The sequence below is a fragment of the Candida orthopsilosis genome (genome assembly GCF_000315875.1).
Source record: "Candida orthopsilosis Co 90-125, chromosome 2 draft sequence".
NCBI classification, from domain to species: Eukaryota; Fungi; Ascomycota; class Pichiomycetes; order Serinales; family Debaryomycetaceae; genus Lodderomyces; species Lodderomyces orthopsilosis.
In genome coordinates, this window is record NC_018295.1 from 1,603,375 (window position 1) to 1,617,833 (window position 14,459).

A 14,459-nucleotide genomic window follows, 5' to 3' on the forward strand; every position below is an offset into this window, starting at 1 on the left:
AAACAAAACCTAAGGATGTTGCTATCTTCAAAATAAATCCACAGCCCGATTATTTCAGATGTCAAAGATTTTTTATTTTATATTTTTGGGTAAAACACACAGAATCGTTTTAAAAATAGATTTCTCGATCGAAAAAATTGGTAATGGCACACTCTCACACTCTCACATACAAATTCCGAATTTAAACAATATTTTAGTCAATCGGGTGAAATGGTTAAAAAGATTTTGTATTTTATGCATAGTGGGTTATATTAGTGTTGGTTATTGATTGAAAGGGGAAGCGCAGGCTATAATAGCAACCATAAAAAATTTCTTTTTTCTTTTCTTCCTCACACTTGTGCTACCTCTGATTTTGAGACACGAAAAAAACATAAAAACTGCCAACTAACAAGTTTAAGTGGTTGTAATTATTTGTTGTAGGTGAATGTTGTAATTGCGTGGATAACTGATTGGGCTCACCCCTCCCCCGTCATTGGCAAGTAAGTGTAGTGTGGTTGACTTGTAAGAATTTCCTTCAATCCTGACTGTAAACTGCAACATTAGGCAGCTTGATATACATTAGAACAATTAAGTAGTGTGAAAAGTCAAAATCCTGCATATTAATGAATTTTAAAAAATAAATCTTCTTTTTTTCTGTCTCCCCTTAGGGATAAATGAGAATCAAAATTGAGCAAATGCACACTACTTGAACTTGGGGGCAGTGAAAACTTCCATCAGTCACCCAAATGTGCCCAACTTCGATTCGGATTGTGAATGTGTAAACGAGTGTGTGTATGTGTGTAAACTTCTCATGCTTGTCAAATGTTTTCCAATCGGTAATTGACATCCCATGTTGAGCTCTTTTCCGAAATCTTGAAATACTTAAATCGCGTGAATAAAAAATACATACCTTTTATAAATTCCTATTCCCGTGTCTCTCTGTCTCTCGTTGTCTAGCAATTGTGCTTCTTTAGCGAATGAAACGACTTCGATGATGTGGTTGATGGGAAATGTGATCCAAAAAAAGATGTGATTTGATAATAGATAGTAGATGGTAAAAGAAGAAAGTAACAGGAAAGATAAAAAATTTAAAGAATTTTTGATATCGAAAGTGAGATCAGAAGAAATCTCAGATCGGTTGAAAAAAGAAGGAACTTGTTAAAAAATTAGAGAAAGAAAGAACGGGTTTCAAACTTTAGTTCCAGATCAAACAATCAGAGAATATGATTTAGTGCATAATTAACAATGGATTTCTTTCAAGTTGTATGCACATAACAAACAATAAAGAATTAAAATGTCAACAAAAGCACATATAGTTGAGAAGACGCATCAAGGCTTATTATACTATTGGCAATCACTAGTTCACCTCGCAAAGTAACTGAACAAATAAATCCCCTTGAAACATATATACTTTACAACCGCCCAATTGATGTTTTGTGCCAAAACAACAACCAAGTAGCACCTACAATTTTTTTTACTGAATCAGTGTGAGATCCTGTGTGAACTTTGTCGAGTATCTTTTGATTTTGTAACACATTCTCTACAACGCGTCCGTGATGATCGTCGCCATCAACGAACAATTAGACACGCCAGTGTTACTACTTATCAATTCTGTACTTCCAGACCGGTGATTAAATCCGTTCTAAGTAACGGCCCTACTATTTGAATGCAAAATTGATTACTCAGAAGTCGGAAGTAGATACCAAAAGTACGGTATATATTCCATACAACTTCTCTTCACGATTACACTTTCTCAAAAAGGGCTTCCTTTTACAATAATCTGTGGCAGCTTGTTCAAGCTCAAATTTCGTGGGTAGACCCATATCTTCGCCTGCTACTTCGACAGAGACATTTACGAATTCTCGGTGACCGCATCCTCGGTATTAGTCTACCACAGTGATAAAAACTTCAATTGCATCTTATAAAATCTAAGCCACATTGTGAGGAAAAAAAATTCAAATTTTAATGTCGAAAAAAAAAGTACACTGAAACACGAAGACACGCCCCTTTCACAATTAAATCTATGTAATCCGCGTATTACAAACAAATTTGGCAATGTTTTACCCCACGTGAAGCTCCATGGAGTAAGCAACTACTAAGAGCGTTTTATATCAATTGTTTAATGTTATATCATGAATTTTGCCCTTGCAAAACCACATCTACTTTCATCCCTTTTTTGCTACAATCCTACAAATATATGCTAATCGTGTAATGGCTGATTCGGAAGGAAATGTAAAATCCTATTGTTCTATTTTTTTCCCTCGAATTTGCGCCACCTTGGTTTTGTAACTTGTAAGTTATGCGTGTCGATTTGTAAAAATCGCCTTATAATCGTGTCTGTGTAGTGTCTAATGACAATTAAAAAGAAACGCGAACTGCCGAGAATTGTATGAAAAAGGTAATTACATCTCCAAAATAGGAAGTTGTTGTGTTTATTTTTTGACCAAAGTACACACAATCAGTTAAAGGCGTTGAATGTAGTTTGTTGTTGCTGAATTTGACACATTCTGATAGGATGAACAACCGATGGCACGCTGAGAACGGTTGCTATTTAGAGCTGTAAAGCAAGGAACATAACAACTGCTCGTACTAAGGTTGTCTAAACGAGCTCGCATATATTAACTTATATGTATAGTATCATCTACTATTATGGCAGGCACCTTTGTCGAACTTTTTTTTGCAACAATATCTTGCAAAACTAGTTGCAAAAGATTGAACAGTTTTATAATACGGACTTTGTAGGAAGTCGAGACACTGGTGTATAATGTTCGACTCTCTTCGCACCTCTCTATGCCTACTAGTTCAACTGAAACCTTTCTGGTTTTCGTAGCCTGTTTACATATCAAAAACCAAATTCATCCCATCTTCCTCCTTTGAAATTAGACTACTTCCAATATAGTAGTACGTACAGCGAATGTCTAAAATTACTCGAGAAAAGTCCCTATATATATATCAACTTACGATCTCTGTTGGCCTATTCGGACCATCCAAGCGTCAGCAATTCAGACCTAATTTCATTCTCCTTTGAAATCTTAATCACTTGGGTATCTTCCAAAGGCTCACCACTAGCTTGTTTCATCTTCAATTGTTCAATCGCCCTCAACTTTTTCAATAACGATCTTATTTTCTTCTCCTCTACTGAAACAACTCCTCCAATAACACCAGCACTGGCTGAAGTGGATGCAGGAGTTGTAGCAGCAGCAGCTGCTGCCACATCGCCATTAGTACTACCACCAGCAGACAAAGTTGGAGCAGGAGAATCTTCTTTGGTCTTTTTAGCCTCTCTTTTCTTTCTATTCTTGGCTGCAGCTTTACTTTCTTTCTCAACAACAGGTGCAGCACCAGGTACAATTCTACCTCTACCGCCCCCATTTCTTGACAAACCTGGCGGTGGTGGTGTACCATTTTTCATGTTATTTTCAAGCTCCTTTTGGTACAAACTCGATGCTGAACTCAGTGAAACACTACCACGTGCATGTGGTGGACGATAAGCACCAGCTGGTTTCTTAGCTGCAGCATTAGCTATGGCCTCACGTTTAGCAGTAAATTCTTTTGCAGATTCATGTGCCTCTGGTGCTGGCTCCAATGTCTTTAATGGTGGAAACTGCGACAATTCTTGTGGCTTCCATCCAATGGAATATAATTCAGAAAACTCCTTTAAGTAGATTAGCTTTCCGCTCGCATGCCACACTTTCAAACCATTGTCAACCCTCAACCTTGGAGACGTAGTGGCGGTCAATATAAAACGTCCACATGGTGACCATTCACAAACTGAGGTGTTTGAAGCCTCGAATGAGACAACTTTGGAGAATTTATTCTGGCGATCATAAACATCAACAGTACCTTGCAAATTTCCAAATCCAGCTACCAAGACAAACTTGGCATGAGGTGAATACAAGATGGTATTTCTCGAAGCCGTGGGTAAAGAATGGATAGCGTTTCCTCGAGCATCAAAAAATGTGGTTTCTGACGGCATATAACCGTATGAAACTGCAAACTCACGGGCAGTAGGTGACCAAGTAATATCATGGATGGGACCTTCTTTTGTCAAGTCAATTCTTGAATTATAAGAGCCTGCAATACCTAACAAGTAGAGATTGGTTTCTCCATAGTACGACTTGTTTGAGGTATCATGATCAGTTGATGCTAATGCTAATAATGCAGTTCCCAATGAATTCCATTTCAATGAACATCTCTCCGCTTTGAAGAAATTTTTAAAACAAACGGGTTGATTGAAATTGGGGATGTTGTAGATGAGCACGCTAGCAGGTTTTCCTGACTTCTCTGGAATAAATACAGCAACACTAGGGTTCTTACCTGGCGAAATTTGAAAATTTTGGAAAGTTCCCTTTGCATCCTCCAATTTATACTTGAACGAAGGTTGGCTCATATTGATTTCAGCATCACTTTCAGCTTTTAATTCGAAAAATTGAATCTCACGGTTATTCAAACCCCTACTCAACAAGGTCTCCTCACTAGTAAATTGGGGCTTCCATCCATTTTGGTGCTTTGCACTCCACTCAGCGACGATTGCTTTTGACTTGATATTGAAAATTTTCAAGTTCTTGTTCCAAGTACCATTCTCCTTGTTCAATAGCACCGGCTTGCACCAAAGACACAAATAAGTTCCCTTTGGTGAGAGGCTTAAATCAAATACGTCAGGCATATCAATACGATGATAAATTTTGGCTTGGCTTGACGTATCTAATATTACAACTTCACTTGGTTGTGTGTAAGCAAACACTTGTCCATTCCTAGAATAAAGAGCACACCTGCACTCGTTCTGGGCTTTCGGACTTGGAGTTATATCCTCAAAGTCTTGTATAAGCTCAACCGACCTAGGAAAACGACCTACTCGACGTTAGTATGGGAAATTCACTGAATCAAATTCAAACAATAAGTTACATACAAAATAATTCAGTTGATTTCGACATGTTCAATAGCTAAATACCTCCAATTTATAGATTTTTCAATTCAAAAAGGATTGATCTATTGGCAAAATTTTGAATTGGGAATCGTTTTTTCAACTTTGTCTTTGGTGATCTTCTCGAAAGTTGAGATCAGATTTTTCTTTTTTTCACGTAATGCTTGTCTTTGCGGCATACAGAAAACTACACTGGATATTTATAGTCTGAAGCATTCAATAAATATTATATATTGAGAGGATCTCAAAACTACTTTCACTGTTACTCTACTTTAAATTTTACGTTTTCTTCACTTCACCAAAGTTCAAATGCCCAGTTTGCTCAGCGTGTTTGGATGCACCAAGCTCTCCCACTAGAATCAGATAACAATCCAAACAACGTACTCTAAACGTCGTAGTGTTTGTACTGTAATCTTTTTCCTGTAGCAATTTACATAGCTTTTCGGCAGCTTCAATAATTCCCTTTTCTCTAGAGTCACCAATCCTGAATAAACACTCATCCTGATCCTTGTTTTTAGTCGAGACTTCGTTGCCAAGTGCCAATACATCATAATGAATTCCACTGTAAATCAACAACATGAACTTTGTTGGTTTCTTCTCTTCATTCTCTATCCGGATAAAGTTTCCCAGTTCGATATCGATACAAATGACTCGAACGTCGAACCAGTCAGCCAATATACCTAATTCTATTGCACCACCCCAGCTATCTTTCTTCAAAATCCATCGGCAATATTCCTCTCGGGGTCGACCCAACACAGTATCAGAATATAATACAGGGTCTCGATTTACATAATCAACCACTACATTTCTCAATTCTTGCGGTGGAGAAAATGTCGTGTAAGAATCGTGTCCTGAAATTGCATACGATATCGAATTAAACAAACAAGAATTGTCATCGGGGATATTTCGTAGTATCAAGTACTTGTTCTCCAGTTCTATGTACACGGCTGGAATATCTTCTTTCAAATCACGCTTTTTGTTTGTGGCAGCCTCTGCCCTCACTTCAGATCCGTTGAGTGGCGCAACATTGGTGTTCGAATCCAGTTGTGGAGACAACGGACGCTTGGTTGAAATAAACGTAATACTCAACTGATCGCCATCTTTAATATGTTTGTCTTGCAACGTGGTCTTCGGACCGAAAACCAAGTCAATAGATTTCGGTGGAAAGCCTGTTTTGATCATGCTAATGGATTCCGAGGTATCAATATGTAGGTCTGTGTTTGCTTTTATATCTGCGAGAAAATCTTGGAACAATATCTCTGAGTCAACCTTTATTGTGGAAACCCCGCTATCTGACTTTAGTTTCAATCTCATTTCCATATAGTCAGCTTCAGTCGAAAGAGTAAAAGGAGGAGTTAATTGTTGCTAAGTGGTAAATACGACCAAAGCCGCACAACAATTTGAAAAATCCCCACTACAAAAGTACCAGTCCAGACACTAATGCAAATGACCTTTTTTAGTATATTAGAGGTACCCCTTAACCCTGATAAGAGATTATATATCTATACAGTTCATATTAAGACGTAGGTTTAATTTGGCATAGCTATTGTAATCCTTCGGACCCACACTTACCCACACTTACCCAACATTGCACACTTCCAACTAATTAAAGCAAATCATCGTTGTCATATCGATAACAGGATTTTGGAAAAGCCGATATACCATCTTCTGGCATTGCGTTTTGTCCTAAATATGCTGAAAAGTACGTGCTAAGATTCTAGAACGAATTTACTCCTCTTATATCATGCATGCTCGTAATCAGAATTGTGACCCAGTTTGCATAGATTCAAGTCTATTCCTCCATTATGACCTCTGTCTCAGTTTCACCCACAGAATTCAGCCCTCCTGTTGCTTGTTGTTCTTGCTGTTGTTGCTGCTGCTTCTGGAATTCTTCAGATGGTACTCCCGTAATCAATGCATCCAAGCTATCTTTCTTCTGGTTATTTGCTGTCTCGTAAATATCCTTATTTGCCGCTTTGAATTGCTCTAGTTGCTTGTATTTCTCCACAGACTCGATAAATTTCTCCATGTTAACTCCACCCGCAGCCTCTGCTTCCAATGGAGTATATGGCCGTTCCTTGAGTAGTTTAACTCTTCGCTTATGAATCTTGGATTTTTGATGCCTATCCAAACTTAGTTGATTTTCAAAATATTTGGCACATTCTATGCAATAATATTGCCCCAATCCTGGTTTATACTCATCCAATGGTTGGTTCTTCAACTTGTTGATAGATTCTGGAGTGGACAAATCATTATAGATAAGATCCAAGTCCCGCGTTCTTCTCTTTGTTTTGTATCTTTTAACACTGTATCTACCCATTCTTATTGTGCTTTGGCAGTATAAACCTTGTTACTTGTTCTTTAGTTGCAAACGATGAGATGAGTTAAATCTCCTATGGTGTGCGTGTAGCCCTAAGCACGTGATCATTACTTAGCTTTCTTTCCTTTACGCCTTTCTTTTTCGCACAACGAACAAAAGATAGAAAAAAATTAGTAATACGAATTATTCACACCCTTCTCACATCAACCAAGGTTAACGAAGGTATGTCACAGACAGTCACATAGAAACAGAGGGAATGGGAGGATTCACAGGAGATCAAATAACGAAACCCGAGATATGCGGATACAAGTTTGAAATGTGAGTTCATTTAATTTCAGTATTTGACACAAGCAATTTCGATTTGTAAGCAAAAAATTTACCTCATTACAAAAATAAAACCTATAAATACTTTCTCATTCTCACTTAGTTATATTCACCTGATTACATTACTAACAATTATTTGAAGACAAAATGGCTAGAAGACCAGCTAGATGTTACAGATACTGTAAAAACAAGCCATACCCAAAGTCAAGATACAACAGAGCTGTCCCAGACGCCAAGATCAGAATTTATGACTTGGGTAGAAAGAAGGCTCCAGTTGACGAGTTCCCATTGTGTGTCCACTTGGTCTCCAACGAGTTGGAACAATTGTCATCGGAAGCTTTGGAAGCTGCACGTATCTGTGCTAACAAATACATCACCAAGGTTTCAGGTAGAGATTCATTCCACTTGAGAGTCAGAGTACACCCATTCCACGTCTTGCGTATCAACAAGATGTTGTCATGTGCCGGTGCAGATAGATTGCAACAAGGTATGAGAGGTGCTTGGGGTAAACCACACGGTTTAGCCGCCAGAGTCTCCATTGGACAAATCATCATGTCTGCTAGAACTAAGGACTCCAACAAAGATGTTGTCATTGAAGGTTTGAGAAGAGCTAGATACAAGTTCCCAGGTCAACAAAAGATCATCATCTCAAAGAAATGGGGTTTCACTCCATTGAACAGAGAAGAATATGTTGCTAAGAAGAACAACGGTGAAGTTCTCGATGACGGTGCTTACGTTAAATTCTTGTCAAGAAAGGGTAACTTGGAAGAAAACTTGAGACAATTCCCATACTTCAAATACAACGCTTAAGTGTGTATTCTTGTATAGTTTAAGGTACAGAGAGTTTTACGTGGAAACGGATTTGTAGAAAAATGTTGTTACTCGATGTAGTTATCAACTCGAGAAACGGATTTTGCAAAGTTTATTATTCTAAACCATTGAGCGGAAAGCTATATTTCCCGTAATATACAGCAAAAATATTTTTTTTTTAAAAAAATCACATGTGAAAAGAGTTAGTAGCAAAACAAAGTCCGAGTAGACGATCATTACTTATATCTTGCAAGATATTTTGATAATGCAATAGATGTATCATCAATTTTTTATCATATAAGAAGTATAAAATTGCATTGAAGTATCAGGATCTATATATTTAGTCCGAACCCCTCCCCCACCTTTGTTAACTGAGTTTAGGGGAAAAAGAGAAAAGATCTCCCCAAGTTGATAATGCCCACGACAGATCGATCTGACAGCAGTGACAGTCCCATGACATCACCACCCAACACAAGAAATGACGCAGCATTGGTAGAGAATATTGAAACGATACATGACAATGAGTCTTGGAACGACTTGTCTTCCCCAGAACCAGAACTGGCCATGATGTTGACAGAGTTGAACAATCGATTACGAACGCAGACTCACGATACAGCCATTCACGAAGAATTCAGGGACCCGGTAAGTAATAGCAATCCCGATGTCGTGCAACAAGGGTCGCCCTTTGTAGAGGAAGTACCAGAATGGCAGAAAACAGCAAAAAGAACGTTAGTCTTCATCGGATATACAATTACCACAGTTCTATTCTCAGTTATAATATATTTACATTCCCTTTTGGTTAGATGCAGCTATGATGAGGAGACATCAACAACATTATTGGATGGCGTGTTTAGAGCACAGGAGAATGCGATTGACGATTATCATAGAAGACAACGTATACAGGTTGAAGTAGATGACAATTGAGTTTAATAATAGATTACATTGATTATTGCTAGCTGTAGTTCAATAGATAATTGAATTTTGTAATATCATCACCATATAGCAGTATAGACTTTTGTTGGCCGCTGGTTGGTATATTGTCAGTAAAACTGTGGTGAACAAGTCACAAAAGGAAAAGCTCAATTATTACGCGTGTATCCACGTGAGTACATCAACTATTAAATGAGGTATCTTAATGCTTTGCATGGATGAGTTCATAAGCTGTATGCAATATACGGACATTTATACACCATACAGTTATACTAATTGTATGTACTAAGTAATTGGTATAGAATAGATTGTGAAAAGAGATCTTCGAATCGTGTCTACCATGCTGGAGTGAGCACAATATAAAATGTAAGGAACCAACGAATATTTTTTTTTTGGAAGGAAAAGTTCTACGTGTACGCTTTTCTTTTTCAAATCAACAATTTCATTTTAAAAATTCCAAACCCTACTTAATTAATTATGTCCTTTAAAGATAGAGAAGACCCTTCCACTTTGGTTTTGTTTGACGTCGATGGTACCTTGACTCCAGCCAGATTGTTTGTTTCTGACGAAATGTTGAAGACTTTGGCTGAATTGAGAAAAAAAGTTGTCATTGGATTTGTTGGTGGTTCCGATTTGGCTAAACAAGTTGAACAATTGGGTCCAAATGTGTTGCAAAACTTTGATTATTGTTTTAGTGAAAATGGTTTGACTGCTTACAAATTGGGTAAAAAGATGGCCTCTCAGTCTTTTATTGGCTGGCTCGGTGAAGAAAAATACAACAAGCTTGTTAAATTTGTTTTGAGATACTTGTCTGACATTGATATTCCAATTAGGACTGGTACTTTCATTGAATTTAGAAATGGTATGGTTAACATTTCCCCGGTCGGTAGAAATGCTTCAACCAGTCAAAGAAACGATTTTGAGGCATACGATAAGATCCATCACGTTAGAGAAAAATTGGTTGATGCTTTGAGAAATGAATTTAAGGACTATGGATTGACTTACTCAATTGGGGGCCAAATTTCATTTGATGTTTTCCCAACAGGATGGGACAAGACTTATTGTTTGCAACACGTTGAAGATGAACATTTCAAAACAATCCACTTCTTTGGTGATAAGACTTACAAAGGTGGTAACGACTACGAAATTTACCATGACCCAAGAATCACTGGACATGCTGTCAACTCACCCGATGACACTATTAGAATTTTAGATGAACTTTTCCACTTACAGCAATAAATACATTATAGAAAGTTTTATATACACAAATTTATTTTTATTTGATCTTGTAATATATCATTGAGCAGTCCTCTCCAGCCACGATCACTTGCTCAACATTATGCTTTCCGATTCTGTGGTCGTCAAGTAACTGCAATCTTTGTGTGTTCATGTCGTTTATGGATTTGGCGAGAGTCAATTTGTCATTTCCATCTTGTGGTTCAAGTAATCTGGGCAATCTAGTAGGCTTGCATGCTTTAATTTTCTTTCCATTTCCAAATTGACCAAGCTGATTGGATCCCAAGGCAAAAACATCCTTTGGACCGCCATTATTCAATACGATAAATATGTGGTCATTACCAACAGTAGCGTCTTTGATGTCAATATTCTTGACGGAATTTGATTCCTCGTCATATTCCTTCAACCCAATCAACGACTTGACAATCTCGGGGTAAGAGCATACATGAAGGTATTTGCCACCGCCCAATTGTCCATTAAGTCCATTACCCATACTCAAAATTGCATTTTGATCCATGTATCTTAAAATAATATAGCTGGTCTCTTTAGAAGCCAAAACTTTGGACACTTCGAAGTCTGCCTCCTTTGCTGTTTTTCCAAACACGTTTCTACAAATTCTTTTGTAATCGTTCTTGTCAAAAACTTTTTGGGGAATCGGTTCAAGTTTAGTGGTATTTGAGTTACCACATTGGCCATAACTATTGTCACCCCAGGTCCATACACTATCATTTGCATCTGACACAATGTTGAAGTAATTGCCACTGGCAATACCTATGAATTTCCTCGAAACGATAAGCTTCTGGTTTCCATCCTTGACCATTTCATTGTTTAACAAGGTCATTTCAATGGGCTTATTAATTGGAATCTTCTTTTTATCAAATGGGGAATATTGTGGTCCGAACTGACCTAAATTTTTTGGTGTCTTGGAAGTGTTGACCACAAAAATTTGGCCCTGACTAGTGAGAAATAGCAAATGGTCAAGACCCGAGGAGAATTGTACCACATTTTGGGCTTCAATTTTGTTGAATGTTTGAGATTTTAACAATCCCAACCAATTACGTTTTAGCATGGGGAAAAAACCAGCAGCAGGCTTCCTTGGGGTGTACACAATTTCTCCTTGACTGGTCAAATAGTAAAAGAAGTCAGCACTAGCGGTTATTTTGTTGACCACAAAAGGTAATTTTATCTCTTTCAACTTCTGCTGACCCTTTTCCCATTCAACAACTTTCCCTTTATCAGTTATGGCAATTATGTGACCACTCTCAATAAAGGCATCCTTCAAATATATTCCATCAAATGCAGGTATTCTGATGGGTATTTTTGTATTGTCTCCAAACAGATAGACACCAGGAGTTTCTTTGGAATGTTTGAGTTGTGCTATGTTCTCATCACTCAACTCTTTTTCTAGCTTCTCCATTAAATGTTTCGAGCTTTTCACATTTTTCTTTGTCACATCAACTACCTCATCCTTGAAATCTTTATATGTGTAGTTCATCAAAAGTCGATTTTTTATAGATTCGTAATTCATAAATATCTGATGCACGGAAACTACCCCAACTAACGCAGCTACTCCATAAAATACCCCCCGCATCCTCTCATTGAATTCATGACGCTTTTGCAGATTCTTTTGCTTTGAGATAAATTCTTGGTGGAGTTGATGCAAAGTTTCTCGATACTCATGAGACCCTGGCTTGAGCTTAGTGAGACGGGGATCATTTTCAATAACTTCATTGATATCAATAGTGTCTTCACTTGCGCTTCGTTTAGAATGCTCCGGAGGTTGTGTTTTGTCATCAAGTTCCTTTAAAGACTCAAAATTGTACCCATAAGAATATTTCGTTTTGTTCCTGTTAAACTCTTCAATAGAAGAGAACTTGTTTTTGTTTGAGTTGAATCTTTTGATAATGGGTTGATTTGTTCTTAACCTTAAAAGGCGGAGCTGGTGAATCTTAGGTTTCTGCAACATCATCCCTTTGCGGTGTAGGTGATTTGTAGAAAAAGAAAAATAATTTCGAGTTCTCGTTTATATCACAACACACAACACCAATTATGAGCACCCTTGTTAGACCCCACATAACCCCTCTCTTTCATCCATGTACGCTTATTACCCCGATACGATGCATTTCATCTATTACAAAGTTTGACACCAGAAAGTTTGTTCAAACTTTACAAGAGAAAGGCGGATTTGATGCAAAGCAAGCTGAAGCTGCTGTTACTGTTGTCAACGGTGCCATCAACGATGGTATCTATTCCATCACAAATAACTTAGTTACAAAAGAAACCCTTTCATCGATAGCGTACCAACAAAAGGTTGATTTTGCTAAGTTGAAAGGTGAGTTGCAAACTATGGACAAATCTGAATTCACTACGTTGAAGAAGGAGCAAGAGAAATTGAGAACAGATTTGACAAATTTGAAAAACCGGTTGAAAGAGGAAATCACAAAGAATCAAGCAAGTGTTAGACTAGATTTGAATTTAGAAAAAGGTAGAATCAGGGAAGAGAGCTCGATAAATGAGTTGAAAATAGAGGACACTTTTAGTAGAATTGACGAAGAGGTAGCAAATATGCAACTGCAAATCAAATCAGTCAAAACGCAGGTCTTGCAGTGGTTAATGGGTGTTAGTACTGGTACTTTGGCAGTTCTATTAGCTGTTGGTAGATTTTTATATTAATTAAATCGCCTCTGATGAAATACAACGAATCTTAAGATCAACGCGAAGCAAACAAAACAAAGGAGAATTAAAAAAAAACGAATCAGCGTCATCAAAGAAGCGTAGAAGTGATATCTGTTTCACAAGTAACCACAATTGACACATGAATTCACTATATAATCATGGTTTGAAGCAAACCCAGACAATAACAAAGGACCTTGCTCAATTTGAGAAAAACTTGTCAACTTCTCCATTGTCATTACAAGGTGCTATCACAACCTCAATCACCGCATTTAAAAAAACTATAAAGGAATACACTGATTTGCTTGATAAGAACCCTACAGATTCATCATTTTCTAAACATGAGGGCAGAATTAACAAGTTCAATCAAGAGTTGGAGAGCTTCACCTCCAAGTTTGATGCCTTGAAAAAGCAAAGGGAAATCTCTGTACAAGAAGCAGATAGACAAGAGTTATTAGGAAGGAGACATATTAATTCAGCAGTATCTCAACCAAGTGACAATCCATATGACCCGAACCAACAGCAACAGCAACAGCAACAAACGATATCACAGAGAGAGGGGCTCTACAATGAAAACCAAACTCTTGCGAGGGGCACAGAGCAACTTGATCGAATACTAGAAATGGGGCAACAGGCTTTTGAAGATATTGTGGAGCAAAATGAAACCTTGAGAAAAGTACAGGCCAAGTTTGAAGAGGGGCTAATCGCTTTAGGAGTTAGTCAGGGTACAATTAGAAGTGTGGAGCGCAGAGCCAAGCAAGATAAGTTGTTATTTTGGTTTTGTGTAGTGATGATGCTAGTTGTATTTTACTATATATTAAAGTTCTTCAGATAAATTTTAATCAAATGTCATAGCTGCAATGTCTGTTGAAACAATCGTAGGTGGGAATTACTTCTTTTTTTAAGTGGGGGGAAACAAATGAGAAGTGAAATAGAACAAACATATTGAAATCTCGGCTTTTGCGACCTTTTGAAGTACGGTCGCCTAAAGGAGTGAGTATTGTCCTGTGTTGTTTGCCCCACACATCGTAACATATGTCTTTTACGACTAATACGTAGGACCATAAATTGATTATATTGTATTTTAACCGCCCCACTTTTTTGAGAGGAAATACGGACACCAATTTAATTTCCGAAATCAATTTCATTGTAGTGGGCTTAGAATTTCTTGGAGATAAACTTACCGATTAGAGTAACATACCTTAAAGCCACTCAACGCCAGCTATAACTCGAAAGGGAAATCAATTGAGGAAGAGCCCAAGG

At 37.6% G+C, this 14,459-nt stretch overlaps 9 protein-coding genes across 9 annotated transcripts; 5 read left to right on the forward strand and 4 right to left on the reverse strand. All coding sequences in view use genetic code 12, as the record gives it.

The window, feature by feature from the left end:
* Positions 1-2,953: 2,953 nt before the first annotated feature.
* Positions 2,954-4,913, reverse strand: CORT_0B07650 (Ygr054w protein; the record flags this gene model as incomplete). Its single annotated transcript, XM_003867860.1, has 2 exons — positions 2,954-4,830; positions 4,889-4,913. The coding sequence occupies 2 exons, from the start codon at positions 4,911-4,913 to the stop codon at positions 2,954-2,956; spliced, it is 1,902 nt and encodes a 633-aa protein (XP_003867908.1).
* Positions 4,914-5,182: 269 nt separating this feature from the next.
* Positions 5,183-6,223, reverse strand: CORT_0B07660 (Otu1 protein; the record flags this gene model as incomplete). Its single annotated transcript, XM_003867861.1, has 1 exon — positions 5,183-6,223. The coding sequence occupies one exon, from the start codon at positions 6,221-6,223 to the stop codon at positions 5,183-5,185; it is 1,041 nt and encodes a 346-aa protein (XP_003867909.1).
* A 472-nt stretch (positions 6,224-6,695) lies between these two features.
* On the reverse strand, positions 6,696-7,223 carry CORT_0B07670 (Bud20 protein; the record flags this gene model as incomplete). The annotated part of the gene is made up of 1 exon (XM_003867862.1): positions 6,696-7,223. One exon carries the CDS (start codon positions 7,221-7,223, stop codon positions 6,696-6,698), a length of 528 nt encoding a protein of 175 aa, XP_003867910.1.
* Positions 7,224-7,694: 471 nt separating this feature from the next.
* Positions 7,695-8,357, forward strand: CORT_0B07680 (Rpl10 ribosomal protein L10; the record flags this gene model as incomplete). The annotated part of the gene is made up of 1 exon (XM_003867863.1): positions 7,695-8,357. One exon carries the CDS (start codon positions 7,695-7,697, stop codon positions 8,355-8,357), a length of 663 nt encoding a protein of 220 aa, XP_003867911.1.
* Positions 8,358-8,771: 414 nt separating this feature from the next.
* CORT_0B07690 (hypothetical protein) lies at positions 8,772-9,281 on the forward strand (the record flags this gene model as incomplete). The annotated part of the gene is made up of 1 exon (XM_003867864.1): positions 8,772-9,281. The coding sequence occupies one exon, from the start codon at positions 8,772-8,774 to the stop codon at positions 9,279-9,281; it is 510 nt and encodes a 169-aa protein (XP_003867912.1).
* Positions 9,282-9,764: 483 nt separating this feature from the next.
* CORT_0B07700 (Pmm1 phosphomannomutase) lies at positions 9,765-10,526 on the forward strand (the record flags this gene model as incomplete). The annotated part of the gene is made up of 1 exon (XM_003867865.1): positions 9,765-10,526. One exon carries the CDS (start codon positions 9,765-9,767, stop codon positions 10,524-10,526), a length of 762 nt encoding a protein of 253 aa, XP_003867913.1.
* Positions 10,527-10,563: 37 nt separating this feature from the next.
* Positions 10,564-12,492, reverse strand: CORT_0B07710 (hypothetical protein; the record flags this gene model as incomplete). Its single annotated transcript, XM_003867866.1, has 1 exon — positions 10,564-12,492. The coding sequence occupies one exon, from the start codon at positions 12,490-12,492 to the stop codon at positions 10,564-10,566; it is 1,929 nt and encodes a 642-aa protein (XP_003867914.1).
* Positions 12,493-12,572: 80 nt separating this feature from the next.
* On the forward strand, positions 12,573-13,196 carry CORT_0B07720 (Fmp32 protein; the record flags this gene model as incomplete). Its single annotated transcript, XM_003867867.1, has 1 exon — positions 12,573-13,196. One exon carries the CDS (start codon positions 12,573-12,575, stop codon positions 13,194-13,196), a length of 624 nt encoding a protein of 207 aa, XP_003867915.1.
* A 142-nt stretch (positions 13,197-13,338) lies between these two features.
* CORT_0B07730 (v-SNARE) lies at positions 13,339-14,031 on the forward strand (the record flags this gene model as incomplete). Its single annotated transcript, XM_003867868.1, has 1 exon — positions 13,339-14,031. One exon carries the CDS (start codon positions 13,339-13,341, stop codon positions 14,029-14,031), a length of 693 nt encoding a protein of 230 aa, XP_003867916.1.
* Positions 14,032-14,459: the final 428 nt, after the last annotated feature.